Raw genomic sequence first — 18303 nt, 5'->3', positions numbered from 1 at the left:
GCAGCACTCGGCCCCTTTCTTCCTCCATAAAGGGCTTTGCGGATTCGTTCATGTCCCAAAAGTGTTTGCAGAGCCATCTGACCGTAAAGTTACCATCCCCCCAGGAATCTCCACACTGGTCTAATTTCACTCCCAAATGAGCATACATATAAACTGATGATACTGCAGACACTGAGGTTGATGCTTTTCTGGAGTTTCACTTTGCCAGCTGTCCAGCACTCCGCCCTGTATAGTCCAGTGTCTGACAGAGAGGTTCTGGATCAGGACAGTTGAAATATTATGAATCAATTTCAGTTTCAGTCGATCCCTTAATTCTGCATTCAGTGTGGAATTTTCAGGTGAAGTGTTAGAGGTGTTCCACAAAAGCAGGCTCTCTTCAGCTTCGGATTTAAAGATCAAACTGTTGTCTTTTCCCACATTATTGTAAAAAGCATCATTTTCTCCTTCTGCTTTAATTTAATAGATTTCTTGGACAGCATGGATGGTTCCCATCAGAACAGCCAGTAGAATATTCAGCTTTGTGACAGAAGTCATTGTACACACTCTGTCTCTGCTGATGTGTTGTGACAAACCACTAGCCTTATATCTGCTTTTGCTCAGTTATCTTATGCCTCGATGTTGCAATACTGGTGACCCCATGATGTTGAGTGTAATATCTACTCATATCTTTCTCTGAAACGCTGAGGGCCTGACATGTCATTGAAGAGAGAGCAGAGTGCAGTGTTAAAGGTCACTGATAGGTCAAAATGCTGATAGTGGCAAAACCAGAGCCAAATGGTGCTTCGTAAACCATGGTTGCATTATGGGCCTGTCCCTGTCAACTGAAAGTTTCCACTTTCTTTAAACATTTGCCCAACACTTTATTTTAGTCTTACACAAAGAGATTTTGTTTAAGAAGTACACATGAACTATGATTGCATCATGGGACTGTTTCTTGCTTCAGTAGCACGTTTCATTTACATATCTAGAAAAGCCAGTAGCACTTTTCATATACAGTGCATTCGGAAAGTATTCAGACCCCTTGACTTTTTCCACATTTTGTTACGTTACAGCCTTATTCTAAAATGTATAAAATAATGACAAAGCAAAAACAGTTTAGAAATAAACTGAAATACACATTTACATAAGTATTCAGACCCTTTACTCAGTACTTTGTTGAAGAACCTTTGAAAGCGATTACAGCCACGAGTCTTCTTGGGTATGACGCTACAAGCGTGGCACACCTGTATTTGGGGAGTTTCTTCCATTCTTCTCTGCATATCACCTCAAGCTCTGTCAGGTTGAATGGGAAGCGTCGCTGCACAGCTATTTTCAGGTCTCTCCAGAAATGTTTGATCGGGTTCAAGTCCGGGCTCTGGCTGGACCACTCAAGGACATTCAGAGACTTGTCCCAAAGCCACTCCTGCGTTGTTGGCTGTGTGCTTAGGGTCGTTGTCCTGTTGGAAGGTGAATCTTCGCCCCAGTCTGAGATCCTGAGAGCTGTCATAGTTAGCTAAATAACTAGCTAAAAACTAGCCAACTCAGCTAGCGTCAACGTAGCTAGCTAAATAGCCAGCTACTGTAGGCTCAATGACAGGCCAAGGCGAGTGAAAACATAACTTTCCTGAAAGTCAGAAAATTGAAATGTTCGTTCACTAAATAATGAGTTGAAATCCATGCTGTCTATCCAACATTAGCCAAATACTAGAAAGAGAGAACTCCAGCTGAATATCTATAAAACGGCGTCTGGTCTTACTCAGGCTAGCTAGCTAGCACATCAGCAACCCCCGTTGTGATGGCTGACAAGCCCGCTTAGAAACCAATCAACAGCTGAGATGAAGGAGGGAGGGAACAGTCTAGGGAACAATTATGTAATGTACTGTATGGCTACAAACAATTGTCTAATAATATAAAGCTAGCAATATGGTAAATTAGTAAAAACAGAGCCCACTTTGTTATAATACACCTTTAATTATACCCTTTATTAACATATAAATACAAAGAAAAACATTTATGTATTTGACATCCAGGCATGGACTGATGCCACAAACATTGGAAGAGTGACAAAGGCAAAGAACACACTAAAAACAAACTATGCTCCCAAATCACATACAAAACAATTTGACATTGTGTCAAAGCAGTTAATATCAAAACAAAAACGTTGCATTTCTTTAGATTTTGGTTGGGTGCATTTTTCTCTGTGTCAATCAGTGGAGGCTGCTGAGGGGAGGACGGCTCATAATAATGGCTGGAATGGCGTAAATTGAATGGCATCAAACACATGGAAACCAATTGTTTGATGTATTTGATACCATTCCACTTATTCCGCTCCAGTCATTACCACAAGCCCATCCTCCCCAATTAAGGTGCCACCAACCTCCTGTGGTGTCAATGTCACTCATTGACACAGAACGTTTTAAACTCATGGTGCATTAGTGTAAATAATTTGACTGCACCAGTTCACAGTCTGACATAACGCTTCATGATGTAAAGTCCGCTGTGCACTATACGGATGGTAAGAATGTCAGTTTTCACTTCCCCCTGATTAATGCAGACAGTTTCCAATTCCGATTCAACCCCAAACCCGTAAACCTAGGGACTTCATGAAGACATAAAGTCCCCATTCTCTCTCAAATAACTCAAGTTCAGCTAAATGGCTAGATCTTCCCTTATGACTATTTTTTAAATAAATGAAACAGAATTTGACAATATGTACTGTAAATGAAGTGTGATTATTATCAACAGATATTGACAAACTCCACACTGCCTTGGGAATGCAAGGCATAGATATTTACAAATTCAAATACAGACTAATTTATTCCATTAAAATAAAGATACACTGTCAGTAGTTCTTTACTCAAAACGGGTAGCAGCATAGACAGGGTTGAGAATAGAGTTCATTCATAGATAAAGGTTTTCTTTTCCGCTGGGAATTGTCAACTCTATTGATTCTGTTCTCTATAATATACAGCCAGTAGTTCTTATTGATCACCATTGGTGACAAATAAAAGTTACAGCCAGGATAATTTTGCATGTATCAGTCAACACCTAGACTGTACATGATAATGCCAGAGTCTGATTGGAGTAAAATTGATGCAGCTTGGATGTGAAACGGACCAAATACAGACTAAATATCTGTTTTACTAATAACCAAATGTGTATTTTCAAGTTGAAGTTATCGTACACATACCTTTGTACTTTGTAACAATTAAGAGTACAATTGATTTCTTTGTTAAACATTCAAAATCGGTCTGAATCTTTTCATTAAGTCTATAAAGTATAATGTAAGTATATTGCTTGTATAGTAGATAACAAAATAAGGTTAAAGTGGGTATAGTAAAAACAAAAAAATAATTTACAATGAACCTGTTCAATAACACCATCTCTAGATGTTGTAAATAAAACAAATTTCTCAACCCCTAAACATTAGTCAACAATTCAAGGTGCCTAACTGCCTATACCTGCGCTAAAGGGTAGGTATTCGTCTACTTTGGACTTCCTGCCATTTCTCTGGCCGGCTGCAGTCAATCAACTTCAGACAGCAAGAGGATGGATTATACTGAGTCCTGGGTCGTGTTAATTAGGCACTAATCTCTCGTGGACAGACGCATGTAACATAACTGGTATCGTAGTGTCTGTCAATGCGATAACAGCGAGGAACTTTGTTCCGGTGTTTTAAAACATTTTCTGTTAGTTGCCCTAATGAACACGATCCAGAATACACTTAAAAACAACTGGCCTGAGGCATTCATGGCACAAACATTTTGACTGAATGATCAAACATAAAATACCCAATAAATATGTGCTTAAAACTTCACTCATAACAGAATGAACCTCAATGGACGGATACCCTAAAAAAGTGCAGAAAAAACAGCCTTTTGAGGCATCTAATCCTCTCCCTGCATCCCTCGTCCACCTCCTCACAATATCTACATATCCTTGACCTCTCACTCTATCCTCAGTGGCTCCTGTGGCCTGCAGTGGGTGATGGGGGCTGTAGTTTCTCAGACTTTCTGTCTTTGGCTTCTGTGTCAGAGGCTGAGTCCGAGTCCTGGGCCTGTTGCTGATTCATCCACATGTCACAGTACAACCCTCCCTTAGCCAGCAGCTCATCATGCCTGGGAGGGAGAAAGTGGAGAATATGTAGTTAAAATGGGGACATACAATCACCATTAACATCATCATCATGTACTATGCCGACATGTTCCCACATGGGCACTGAATGGTTTTGAGAATAGGACTATAGTGTGAGCAGTGGTGTAAAGTACTTAAGTAAAAATACTTTAAAGGACTACTTAAGTCGTGTTTTGGGGTATCTGTACTTCACTATTTATACTTTTGCCAACTTTTACTTCACTACATTCCTAAAGAAAATAATGCACTTTTTACACCATACATTTTCCCTGACACCCAAAAGTACTCGTTACATTTTGACAGGAAAATGTTCCAATTCACATACTTATCAAGAGAACATCACTGGTCATCCCTACTGCCTCTGATCAGGCGGACTCACTAAACACAAAATGCTTTGTTTGTAAATTATGTCTGAGTGTTGGAATGTGCCACTGGCTATTCCTAAAAAAAAAAAAAAAAGACAATTGTGCCTGGTTTGCTTAATATAAGGAATTTGACATTTTTACTTTTGATACTTAAGTACATTTTAGCAATTACATTTACTATTGATACTTAAGTATATTTAAAACCAAATACTTTTAGACTTTTACTCAAGTAGTATTTTACTGGGTGACTTTCACTTTTACTTTTATTTTCTATTAAGGTATCTTTACTTTTCAGTACTTTTTCCACCACTGAGTGTGAGAAGCATCATAAACATTGGTCTGTCCCATTTTTGGCGTTTACATACATTCTTTAGATGTTTGTTTCTTGAACAGCATAAAATAATATTTTGATTGGAATAGGCTTGTGGAGTGTGCAACAATAGAACAATCACTCTTTCAACCATTCACTCACCGTCCTCGCTCTGCAATCTGACCGTCACTTAGAACAAGAATCTGGTCGGCGCTGATGATGGTCGACAACCTGAAGACAGACAATTCACAATCAAACTACAGACCAGACAGATCCAAACCATACAAACTTAGCATTAGAGGGGAGAAATGTGTGTGTCCTAATCACAGGAGGTTGGTGGCACCTTAATTGGGGAGGACGGGCTCGTGGTAATGGTTGGAGAGGAATGGTATCCAATACATCATGATGCCATTCCATTCGCTCTGTTCTAGCCATTATTATGAGCCGTCCTCCCCTCAGCAGCCTCCACTGATCCTAATGTACAGTTGCTTGCGAAAGTATTCACCCCCCTTGCCATTTTTCCTATTTTATTGCCTTACAACCTGGAATTAAAATAGATTTTTGTTTGTATCATTTGATTTACACAACATGCCTACCACTTTGAAGAAGCAAAAATATTTTTTATTGTGAAACAAACAAGAAATAAGACAAAAAAAAACAGAACTATTCACCCCCCCCCAAAGTCAATACTTTGTAGAGCCACCTTTTGCAGCAATTACAGCTAGCCACTGGGATTTTTGCCCATTCTTCAAGGCAAAACTGCTCCAGCTCCTTCAAGTTGGATGGGTTCCGCTGGTGTACAGCAATCTTTAAGTCATACCACAGATTCTCAATTGGATTGAGGTCTGGACTTTGACTAGGCCATTCCAAGACATCTAAATGTTTCCCCTTAAACCACTCGAGTGTTGCTTTAGCAGTATGCTTAGGGTCATTGTCCTGCTGGAAGGTGAACCGTCCCAGTCTCAAATCTCTGGAAGACTGAAACAGGTTTCCCTCAAGAATTTACCTGTATTTAGCGCCATCCATCATTCCTTCAATTCTGACCAGTTTCCCAGTCCCTGCCGATGAAAAACATCCCCACAGCATGATGCTGATGGTGTTCTCGGGGTGATGAGAGGTGTTGGGTTTGCGCCAGACATAGCGTTTTCCTTGTTGGCCAAAAAGCTAAATTTTAGTCTCATCTGACCAGAGTACCTTCTTCCATATGTTTGGGGAGTCTCCCACAGGCCTTTTGGCGAACACCAAACGTGTTTGCTTATTTTTTTCTTTAAGCAATGGCTTTTTTCTGGCCACTCTTCCGTAAAGCCCAGCTCTGTGGAGTGTACGGCTTAAAGTGGTCCTATGGACAGATACTCCAAACTCCACTGTGGAAATTTGCAGCTCCTTCAGGGTTATCTTTGGTCTCTTTGTTGCCTCTGATTAATGCCCTCCTTGCCTGGTCCGTGAGTTTTGGTGGGCGGCTCTCTCTTGGCAGGTTTGTTGTGGTGCCATATTCTTTCCATTTTTTAATAATGGATTTAATGGTGCTACGTGGGATGTTCAAAGTTTTTTATAACCCAACCCTGATCTGTACTTCTCCACAACTTTGTCCCTGACCTGTTTGGAGAGTTCCTTGATCTTCATGGTGGTGCCCCTTGCTTAGTGGTGTTGCAGACTCTGGGGCCTTTCAGAACAGGTGTGTATATATACTGAGATCATGTGACAGATCATGTGACACTTAGATTGCAGACAGGTGGACTTTATTTAACTAATTACGTGACTGCTGAAGGTAATTGGTTGCACCAGATATTATTTAGGGGCTTCATAGCAAAGGGGGTGAATACATATGCATGCACCAGTTTTCCGTTATTGATTTTTTTGAAACAAGTTACTTTTTTCATTTCACTTCACCAATTTGGACTATTTTGTGTATGTCTATTACATGATATCCAAATAAAAATAATTTGAAATTACAGGTTGTAATGCAACAAAATAGGAAAAACGCCAAGGGGGATGATTACTTTTGCAAGGCACTGTATGGGTACCCTCTATCCACCTGAGACCCATCCCTTACCTGTGAGCCACGACGATGGTGGTCCGATTGGAGCACACTTTGGTGAGCGACGCCTGAATGTTGCGCTCCGTCTGTGTGTCTAGAGCAGATGTGGCCTGTGCAGAGGGAAAGTTTTATGAGATAGGACACATGACTAAAATATTCAAGTTCAGTGAACTCGTATTAATCCACAGTAACACAATATGAAAGGGGGATCAGTGGTGTGGGGGCAAACATTGTCCCTCTTCGAATACATCCTTCCTTCCTCTCATCCTTGAAGAAATATCTGATCTGACATGGCTGGACTGGTGAAAGCTAAGTGAAAGAGCTGTTGCTTTCACCTATCAATTTGTGACAGCTCAGCAATAACTTCAAGGAAAGGAGGGAGGAAGTGTGTGTTTTTAAAGTATTTGTCTAGGGGCATCTTCACCCTACACCTATTTGAACAAAGTCATTGACCCTCCTGGTGGCCCTTCCTGAAAGTTTACCTCATCCAGCAGGATGATGTGAGGGGCCTTGAGGATAGTCCGGGCGATAGCCACCCTCTGCTTCTCCCCTCCACTCAGCTTCAGACCCCTCTCGCCCACCTGGGTGTCATATCCTGGGAGGGGGACAGACAGAGACAACACAGAGACAAACGTCACTCACCTCATACAGTAACAATGCACCTGGCAGCTAATGTGTGACCTCTGCAAATATCACCACTTGTTTGAGGAGATTTAGATGTGCATGCCAAAATGCTTCGGCAAATGTGGTTGGCAAATAAAAAACACCTATACAAACCCTTAAAACAACAATAATAATAATAATAATAATAATAATATGCCATTTAGCAGATGCTTTTATCCAAAGCGACTTACAGTCATGTGTGCATACATTCTTACGTATGGGTGGTCCCGGGGATCGAACCCACTACCCTGGCGTTACAAGCGCCATGCTCTACCAATTGAGCTACACACGACCACAATATTGACACCCATAACATCTGAGATCCCCAGAGATTGGAAAGCTGCCGCGGTCATCCCCCTCTTCAAAAGGGGCTGACACTCTAGATCCAAACTGTTACAGACCTATATCCATCCTGCCCTGCCTTTCGAAAGTTTTTGAAAGCCAAGTTAACAAACAGATCACCGACCATTTCGAATCCCACCGTACCTTCTCCGCTATGCAATCCGGTTTCCGAGCTGGTCATGGGTGCACGTCAACCATGCTCAAGGTCCTAAAATATATTATAACCACGATTGATAATAGACAGTACTGTGCAGCAGTCTTCATCGACCTGGCCAAGGCTTTCGACTCTGTCAAACACCGCATTCTTATTGGCAGACTAAATAGCCTTGGTTTCTCAAATGACTGCCTCGCCTGGTTCACCAACTACTTCTCAGATAGAGTTCAATGTGTCAAATCGGAGGGCCTGTTGTCTGGACCTATGGCAGTCTCTATGGGGGTGCCACAGGGTTCAATTCTTGGGCCGACTCTTTTCTCTGTGTATATCAATGATGTCGCTCTTGCTGCTGGTGACTCTCAGATCCACCTCTACGCAGACGACACCATTTTGTATACATCTGGCCCGTCATTGGACACTGTGTTAACAAACCTCCAAACGAGCTTCAATGCCATACAACACTCCTTCCGTAACCTCCAACTGCTCTTAAACACTAGTAAAACTAAATGCATGCTCTTCAATCGAACGCTGCTGGCACCCGCCCACCCGACTAGAATCACTACTCTCGACGGGTCTGACCTAGAGTATGTGGACAACTACAAATACCTAGGTGTCTGGTTAGACTGTAAACTCTCCTTCCAGACTCACATCAAGCATCTCCAATCCAAAGTGAAATCTAGAATTGGCTTCCTATCTCTCAACAAAGCCAACTACCTCATCCCCATATTGTTATTTATTTTGCTCATTTGCACTCCAGTATCTCTATTTGCACATCATCTCTTGCACATCTATCATTCCAGTGTTAATACTAATTGTAATTATTTTGCACTATGGCCTATTTATTGCCTTACCTCCATAACTTGCTACATTTGCACACACTGTATATATATTTTCTGTGGTATTTTTGACTTTATGTTTTGTTTTACCCCATATGTAACTCTGTGTTGTTGTTTTTATCGCACTGCTTTGCTTTATCTTGGCCAGGTCGCAGTTGTAAATGAGAACTTGTTTTCAACTGGCTTACCTGGTTAAATAAAAGGTGAAAAAAAATAAAAAAAAATAAGCCAACTTCAGGTTAACTACAGACAGAAATATAATGGCAACATACAGCTCTGTTTTCCAGTTACAGATTAAGCCTAATCCTGGACTCAATGGAGAATCTCCATTTAAAAAGTGTTTTAGTCTAGGACGAGGCTTAATCGGTGTCCGGGAAACCGTCAAAAGAGACGGTGGTATTTCCGTACCTTCTGGGAACGTCTGGATCTTCTCATGAATGTCTGCGGCGATAGCCGCCTCCTCCACTTCGTGGTCGCTGGCGGAGACGCGCCCGTAGCGGATGTTGTCACGGATGTTGTCGTTGAAGAGGACCGTGTCCTGGGGCACCACACCGATGTGGGCACGCAGAGACACCTGCTTAACCTGCACCCAGATACCAAGAGGCTCAGAATACACTATATTAATACAGGGTCAAGCTCATTAGGACATGCAACGGGAAAATGTTTTCAATCGTCCAGATAATAATTGTTTTTTCTTAATTTGGTGCCTAATGAACACGACCCAGGTGTATCATATTAACAATACTGTATACCTCAACCAGTAGACCACCAACGTATAACAAACCTAATGTTATATACAGTGTTAGGTTCTAACGAATACACAAAAAATGCACGGACAACTACGGAAAGCTCAAACCAAGTTTATTCGCCCAATGGGTCAGACAGCTGCACAGACAAAAAACATGTTCCAACCAACACATTTACAGTGAGGGAAAAACGTATTTGATCCCCTGCTGATTTTGTACGTTTGCCCACTGACAAAGAAATGACCAGTCTATAATTTTAATGGTAGGTGTATTTGAACAGTGAGAGACAGAATAACAACAAAAACATCCAGAAAAACGCATGTCAAAAATGTTATAAATTGATTTGCATTTTAATGAGGGAAATAAGTATTTGACCCCCTCTCAATCAGAAAGATTTCTGGCTCCCGGGTGTCTTTTATACAGGTAACGAGCTGAGATTAGGAGCACACTCTTAAAGGGAGTGCTCCTAATCTCAGTTTGTTACCTGTATAAAAGACACCTGTCCACAGAAGCAATCAATCAGATTCCAAACTCTCCACCATGGCCACGACCAAAGAGCTCTCTAAGGATGTCAGGGACAAGATTGTACACCTACACAAGGCTGGAATGGGCTACAAGACCTTCGCCAAAGCAGCTTGGTGAGAAGGTGACAACAGTTGGTGCGATTATTCGCAAATGGAAGAAACACAAAATAACTGTCAATCTCCATCGGCCTGGGGCTCCATGCAAGATCTCACCTCGTGGAGTTGCAATGATCATGAGAACGGTGAGGAATCAGCCCAAAACTACACGGGAGGATCTTGTCAATGATCTCAAGGCAGCTGGGACCATAGTCACCAAGAAAACAATTGGTAAGACACTACACCGTGAAGGACTGAAATCCTGCAGCGCCCGCAAGGTCCCCCTGCTCAAGAAAGCACATATACAGGGCCGTCTGAAGTTTGCCAATGAACATCTGAATGATTCAGAGGAGAAATGGGTGAAAGTGTTGTGGTCAGATGAGACCAAAATCGAGCTCTTTGGCATCAACTCAACTCGCGGTGTTTGGAGGAGGAGAAATGCTGCCTATGACCCCAAGAACACCATCCCCACCGTCAAACATGGAGGTGGAAACATTATGCTTTGGGGGTGTTTTTCTGCTAAGGGGACAGGACAACTTCACCTCATCAAAGGGACGATGGACGGGGCCATGTACCGTCAAATCTTGGGTGAGAACCTCCTTCCCTCAGCCAGGGCATTGAAAATGGGTCGTGGATGGGTATTCCAGCATGACAATGACCCAAAACACACAGCCAAGGCAACAAAAGAGTGGCTCAAGAAGAAGCACATTAAGGTCCTGGAGTGGCCTAGCCAGTCTCCAGACCTTAATCCCATAGAAAATCTGTGGAGGGAGCTGAAAGTTCGAGTTGCCAAATGTCAGCCTCGAAAGCTTAATAACTTGGAGAAGATCTGCAAAGAGGAGTGGAACAAAATCCCTACTGAGATGTGTGCAAACCTGGTGGCCAACTACAAGAAACGTCTGACCTCTGTGATTGCCAACAAGGGTTTTGCCATCAAGTACTAAGTCATGTTTTGCAGAGGGGTCAAATACTTATTTCCCTCATTAAAATGCAAATCAATTTATAACATTTTTGACATGCGTTTTTCTGGATTTTGTTGTTGTTATTCTGTCTCTCACTGTTCAAATAAACCTACCATTAAAATTAGACTGATCATGTCTTTGTCAGTGGGCAAACGTACAAAATCAGCAGGGGATCAAATACTTTTTCCCCTCACTGTATATATACTCCAATTTAGGTGAACTCCTCCTTCGCTCTAAACATTACATCTTTATTGCTAGGCAGGAAGTTAAGTGATGTGGGTAATAAACTGTTCCTTTACTCAGTACATTCCAAAGCCCCCTGGCTCCTATCCAACCTTAATTGACTCCACCATATACATTCCTCCTACAGATAACCTTTAACCAGACTATGGCACTCCTCCTTTCTAAAGGATAACTGATGATTAACAATATTTCAAGTTTAGAAGTCAGAATCCATCAACAGCATGTGCTAACAAGGCAGTTTGTCTGGGAACTATTTTCTTGCAACTGGGTAAATTACTCACCTTAGAGATGTCCTGGCCATCGATGCTGATGCATCCCCCCTGGACGTCATAGAAACGGAAGAGCAGGCGAAGGATGGTGCTCTTACCACACCCTGACGGGCCAACCTAGGGATGTCAACACAAACGCACAAACTGTTGAGAAGCAAGAAACATCTGTACTACACATGGTCCAGACACAAACCATCACATGACTGATAGAGAAATCAAACACTGCTCAAGTGTGCGTAACCTCTGGGTAATGCTTGGAAGCTTGGAATTCAATCTTACCAATGCAACAGTCTGGCCTGGCTGCACAGTGAATGATACGTTCTTAAGGATCTCCTTCCTTAAAAAAACACACAGAAGCACAAAATATATATTTAATCAAAGGAGAACGCTGGAACTACCACAACTATGATTATTCATCAAACTGTTTCTGAATCAGTATCCGTGTATAGCTTACACACAACTCATCAGTACAAACAAGACCTAAATATAAATTTTAAAAAAATCTTAGGACTTACCCATCAATGTAATTAAAGTACACATTCTCAAACTCCACTTTTCCCAGTTTATAAAGAAGGTTCCCTGCATTCACCACATCCTTCACCTGAAGAGAAATCAAGATAAAGCACATAAAAATATATAAATTACAGCAAAATAAATGTTTAAAGTGATAAAAAACAAAATTAGCTAGTTGTGCAAGACATTTTATAGATAAAAGGATAAGTAGTGTAGTGTATAGTTCTCCTTCGAGAAAACAAAAGCTGATTCAAAGGGATTTTAAAACACTTCCGTGCTACCTGCCGCAAGGATAATATTGTGCATCCTCTGTCGAAGTAGGTAATCGAGGATGGGAGAAGACTACCTACTTACAAATTGGCACTTCTCGATCACTCGACCACTTAACGGTTTATGGGTCACGGAGGACGGAGGAGTCAAGGAGAGGACAGACTTTTGCCCAATTGAAAAGCTCCCATACACACCAAAAAGCTGGTCATTGACAACCAATTTCAAAATTACCTCCTCTTCCTCTGTGAAGAGCTTAAACATGCTCTCCATGTCGATAAAGGAGTTCTGGATCATTCTGTGGAGGATGAGAACATATGTATTATACAGAGCCCATGTTGTGCATTATGGGTACTGTAGTACATTATAATATAAACAACACCTCTCATAGATGTGTCAATAGTCTAGCTTCATTTGCTTGTGTCTTTCCTGATCTAGTAAGACAATGTGGAAGCAATAGGGTGGAAACATATACAGTCCATTTAGCTATAAGTGATAGACATAAGAGACTAGGGAAGGATGCCAGGAAGTAGAATTGAAACCCAGCCCATAACAACTCTCACCTGTAGTAGGTTCCAAACCAGTTGAGAGGGGTGTAGAGCTGGATGATGTAGGTGCCAAAGAGGACAAAGTCTCCAACCTGGAAATAGAGTGCATTAGCCTGGTTAAACATGCCTGAACACTTGGCTCACTATTGTTTCATTCCATTCAGTTTGGTTTAACCAGGCTACGATTCACAGCAGCTGACTTGAATGTACAGTCGTCGTCAAACGTTTTGAGAATGACACAAGTATTGGTCTTCACAAAGTTCGCTGCTTCAGTGTTATGAGATATTTTTGTCAGATGTTACTATGGTATACTGAAGTATAATTACAAGCATTCCGTAAGTGTCAAAGGTTTTTATTGACAATTACATTAAGTTTATGCAAAGAGTCAATATTTGCAGTGTTGACCCTTCTTTTTCAAGACCTCTGCAATCCGCCCGGGCATGCTGTCAATTAACTTCTGGGCCACATCCTGACTGATGGCAGCCCATTCTTGCATAATCAACGCTTGGAGTTTGTCAGAATTTGTGGGTTTTTGTTTGTCCACCCGCCTGTTGAGGATCGACCACAAGTTCTCAATGGGATTAAGGTCTGGGGAGTTTCCTGGCCATGGACCCAAAATGTCAATGTTTTGTTCCCCGAGCCACTTAGTTATCACTTTTGCCTTATGGCAAGGTGCTCCATCATGCTGGAAAAGGCATTGGTCGTCACCAAACTGTTCTTGGATGGTTGGGAGAAGTTGCTCTCTGAGGATGTGTTGGTACCATTCTTTATTCATGGCTGTGTTCTTAGGCAAATTTGTGAGTGAGCCCACTCCCTTGGCTGAGAAGCAACCCCACACATGAATGGTCTCAGGATGCTTTACTGTTGGCATGACACAGGACTGATGGTAGTGCTCACCTTGTCTTCTCCGGACAAGGTGTTTTCCGGATGCCCCAAACAATCAGAAAGGTGATTCATCAGAGAAAATGACTTTAACCCAGGCCTCAGCAGTCCAATCCCTGTACCTTTTGCAGAATATCAGTCTGTCCCTGATGTTTTTCCTGGAGGGAAGTGGGTTCTTTGCTGCCCTTCTTGACACCAGGCCATCCTCCAAAAGTCTTCGCCTCACTGTGCGTGCAGATGCACTCACATCTGCCGGCTGCCATTCCTGAGCAAGCTCTGCACTGGTGGTGCCCCGATCCCGCAGCTGAATCAACTTTAGGAGACGGTCCTGGCGCTTGCTGGACTTTCTTGGGCGACCTGACGCCTTCTTCACAACAATTGAACGTCTCTCCTTGAAGTTCTTGATGATCCGATAAATGGTTGATTTAGGTGCAATCTTACTAGCAGCAATATCCTTGCCTGTGAAGCCCTTTTTGTGCAAAGCAATGATGACGGCACGTATTTCCTTGCAGGTAACCATGGTTAACAGAGGAAGAACAATGATTTCAAGCACCACCCTCCTTTTAAAGCTTCCATTCTGTTATTCTAACTCAATCAGCATGACAGAGTGATCTCCAGCCTTGTCCTCGTCAACACTCTCACCTGTGTTAACGAGAGAATCACTGACATGATGGCAGCTGGTCCTTTTGTGGCAGGGCTGAAATGCAGTGGAAATGTTTTTTGGGGATTAAATTCATTTTCATGGCAAAGAGGGACTTTGCAATTAATTGCAATTCATCTGATCACTCTTCATGACATTCTGGAGTATATGCAAATTGCCACCATCAAAACTGAGGCAGCAGTTCAAAACGTTTGACCACGACTGTACAGTACCAGTCAAAAGTTTGGACACACCTACTCATTCAAGGCTTTTTCTTTATTTTTACTATTTTCTACATGGTAGAATAATAGTGAAGACATCAAAACTATGAAATAACACATACGGAATCATGTAGTAACCAAGAAATTGTTAAACAAATTAAAATATATTTTACATTTGAGATTCTTCAAATAGCCACCCTTTGCCTTGATGACAGCTTTGCACACTCTTGGCATTCTCTCAACCAGCTTCACCTGGAATGCTTTTCCAACAGTATTGAAGGAGTTCCCACATATGCTGAGCATGATTTTTAAGCAATTAATTTGCATTTTATTGCATGACATAAGTATTTGATACATCAGAAAAGCAGAACTTAATATTTGGTACAGAAAGCTTTGTTTGCAATTACAGAGATCATACGTTTCCTGTAAGTCTTGACCAGGTTTGCACACACTGCAGCAGAGATTTTGGCCCACTTCTCCATACAGACCTTCTCCAGATCCTTCAGGTTTCGGGGCTGTCGCTGGGCAATACGGACTTTCAGCTCCCTCCAAAGATTTTCTATTGGGTTCAGGTCTGGAGACTGGCTAGGCCACTCCAGGACCTTGAGATGCTTCTTACGGAGCCACTCCTTAGTTGCCCTGGCTGTGTGTTTCGGGTCGTTGTCATGCTGGAAGACCCAGCCACGACCCATCTTCAATGCTCTTACTGAGGGAAGGAGGTTGTTGGCCAAGATCTCGCGATACATGGCCCCATCCATCCTCCCCTCAATATGGTGCAGTCGTCCTGTCCCCTTTACAGAAAAGCATCCCCAAATAATGCTTCACTGTTGGGATGGTGTTCTTGGGGTTGTACTCATCCTTCTTCTTCCTCCAAACACAGCGAGTGGAGTTTAGACCAAAAAGCTATATTTTTGTCTCATCAGACCACATGACTTTCTCCCATTCCTCCTCTGGATCATCCAGATTGTCATTGGCAAACTTCAGACGGGCCTGGACATGCGCTGGCTTGAGCAGGGGGACCTTGCGTGCGCTGCAGGATTTTAATCCATGATGGCGTAGTGTGTTACTAATGGTTTTCTTTGAGACTGTGGTCCCAGCTCTCTTCAGGTCATTGACCAGGTCCTGCCGTGTAGTTCTGGGCTGATCCCTCACCTTCCTCATGATCATTGATGCCCCACGAGGTGAGATCTTGCATGGAGCCCCAGACCGAGGGTGATTGACCGTCATCTTGAACTTCTACCATTTTCTAATAATTGCGCCAACAGTTGTTGCCTTCTCACCAAGCTGCTTGCCTATTGTCCTGTAGCCCATCCCAGCCTTGTGCAGGTCTACAATTGAATCCCTGATGTCCTTACACAGCTCTCTGGTCTTGGCTATTGTGGAGAGGTTGGAGTCTGTTTGATTGAGTGTGTGGACAGATGTCTTTTATACAGGTAATGAGTTCAAAACAGGTGCAGTTAATAAAGGTAATGAGTGGAGAACAGGAGGGCTTCTTAAAGAAAAACTAACAGGTCTGTGAGAGCCGGAATTCTTACTGGTTGGTAGGTGATCAAATACTTATGTCATGCAATAAAATGCAAATGAATTACTTAAAAATCATACAAATGTGATTTTCTGGATTTTTGTTTTAGATTCTGTCTCTCACAGTTGAAGTGTACCTATGATAAAAATTACAGACCTCTACATGCTTTGTAAGTAGGAAAACCTGCAAAATCGAGTTATTTCCTCTTCTGGCGCACAGCTTCAGGATAGTCCTCGTTGAGAAAGATATACATTCCTCTCAAGTTCTTGGCTCTTTCCAGAACAGCTACCTTGTCGTTGAACCTCAGGAACTTGACCACTATCGGCCTGGGCCTGTCACCTGGGCCGGTGGTGGGTTTTCCAGTCCTGTGGGCGCGCTCCACCTCAATCTTCCTGTTGTCCATCTTCAATTTCTCAGAGATCATTTCCCTCACTTTGTCCTCAGACTCCGTCCAGGTCTCGTGTGGAGATTCTGCAATTCCATCTACAACCATGTTGTTACACTTTGATTGTCCCTCGAAATTGTTATCATGGATTCACACACAGAACTGATGTCCTCTCTTAATGACTTACAGATTGCTGTAATCTTGCCGTTCTCCTGTTTCAACTCATCGAGCTGACCATGAGAGAACTGCAAACTGTTCTTTAGGTCCTGGACCACTCTGGTCAGGTCGTCCATTATTTTATTAGTTGAACCCACCATTATTTGGACAAAGCACTTGAAGCTATTTTCTTGTTGTTGTAACAACTGCTTGTAGAACTCTTTTTGTTTGTTTAAAAGATCCTTCACGTGTGATAGAGAGACACCACTGTCCTCGACAACGGTACTCCCGCCGGTTTTAGTCTTTTGTCATGGTAGCTAGCAACGTAGGTTACGCTGTTACTCCTCGCAGTTCCAGACAGGGCAGGACACGGGGATGATTGAAAACAACAAACAGCAGGGATCTAGACAGCCACAAACCCGGAACAATCTGCAGTCCCAGCCACAATGGCTAACCGTGTCGCGGGCTGCGTTCAAGCCCTCAAGAAAACCCAGCTAGCTTGATATGCTGCTAGCGAGCAGCTAGGCTAGCTGCAACGCCAAATAGTGCCTCAGACCCGTCCTTGGTCGGCAGGATCACTGGACAGAGACTAGCAATAACAGCAACTGATGCCAACTGTGTCGCAGGATCCAAACTAAAAAGTTAGCTAGCTACTATGAACTTTGTATTTGTATTGATTGCTTTTGTCTGCAAGGCAAGCTGCAAAGAATTTACTTATTAGAGTACAATAAAGTTTTCTAATCTAATGTAGGACAAAACAACGTAGCCCTAGCATAGAAGATAGAAAAGTGGATGAGCAGAGAGAGTTTGAGGTGGGCCAATAGGGCTTTTTACACTACTGAGCCAAACTAAGCTGCACTGGTCAGGTTAGGCATCCAGACATTCACCATAAGGACAATAGTCGGCTCAATAGTGTGAAAAGGGTAGTATAATGAGTATCTAGGCCTTTAACAGGGAACTTTTACAACTTCATGTTAAATGGTTTCTCACCCTGAAAGTGGCTCTTTAACAAAATCCAAACATGGATTATAGTTTGTCCTGGCTCATAGACTATTGTCAGAGTGAGGAACCATCTAACATGAATTAGTAAAATACTAAACTTCCCCTTTAAGCTAGTAAGGGCTCCGAGCTCAGTACCTTAAACTTGCCGTCCTGGACAAAGTAGGCACAGAGCAGTGACCCGGCCAGTAGGCCTGAGCCGATGATCAGGTTCTGGGTCTGGTTCAGGAAGGCTAGAGAGGCTTGTGTCTTCCATTCTGAGATCTAGGACGGGAGAGGACAGACAGACAAACAGGCAGCAAACGTAACATTACAATCAATAGAGTTATAGCCTGGTCCAAGATCTGTTTGTGCTGTCTGTTTGCACTGCTGAACAGACCTAGAACCAGGCTAATAGAGATGAAAAAGTTAAAGCAGTTTCTGCTGGTTGCAGTTCTAAAATCCTAGAACATCATCAATGATGGCAAGCTCTATTTAACTATTTTATTTATTTATTTTTTTGTCATTTA

The 18303-nt window shown here is 42.4% G+C and overlaps 1 protein-coding gene across 1 annotated transcript in view; it reads right to left on the bottom strand.

The window, feature by feature from the left end:
• Positions 1-1942: 1942 nt before the first annotated feature.
• The window catches only part of LOC311122253 (ATP-binding cassette sub-family B member 6-like), a 36935-nt gene continuing 20574 nt past the window's right edge, over positions 1943-18303 (bottom strand). The window contains exons 10-20 of the mRNA XM_084196645.1: positions 17933-18058; positions 13005-13081; positions 12676-12739; positions 12177-12262; positions 11941-11998; positions 11674-11778; positions 9230-9404; positions 7309-7421; positions 6842-6936; positions 4951-5019; positions 1943-4097 (exon numbers count right to left, since the gene is read on the bottom strand). Of these exons, the coding sequence (XP_084052771.1) occupies positions 3938-4097; positions 4951-5019; positions 6842-6936; positions 7309-7421; positions 9230-9404; positions 11674-11778; positions 11941-11998; positions 12177-12262; positions 12676-12739; positions 13005-13081; positions 17933-18058 (1128 nt within the window). The 3' untranslated portion in view covers positions 1943-3937. The remainder of the gene's footprint in view (positions 4098-4950; positions 5020-6841; positions 6937-7308; positions 7422-9229; positions 9405-11673; positions 11779-11940; positions 11999-12176; positions 12263-12675; positions 12740-13004; positions 13082-17932; positions 18059-18303) is intronic.

The sequence above is a fragment of the Coregonus lavaretus genome, assembly GCF_964263955.1.
Source record: "Coregonus lavaretus genome assembly, contig: HAP1_SCAFFOLD_1316, whole genome shotgun sequence".
Lineage (NCBI taxonomy): Eukaryota > Metazoa > Chordata > Actinopteri > Salmoniformes > Salmonidae > Coregonus > Coregonus lavaretus.
This window is presented reverse-complemented; position numbering and strand designations above follow the sequence as displayed.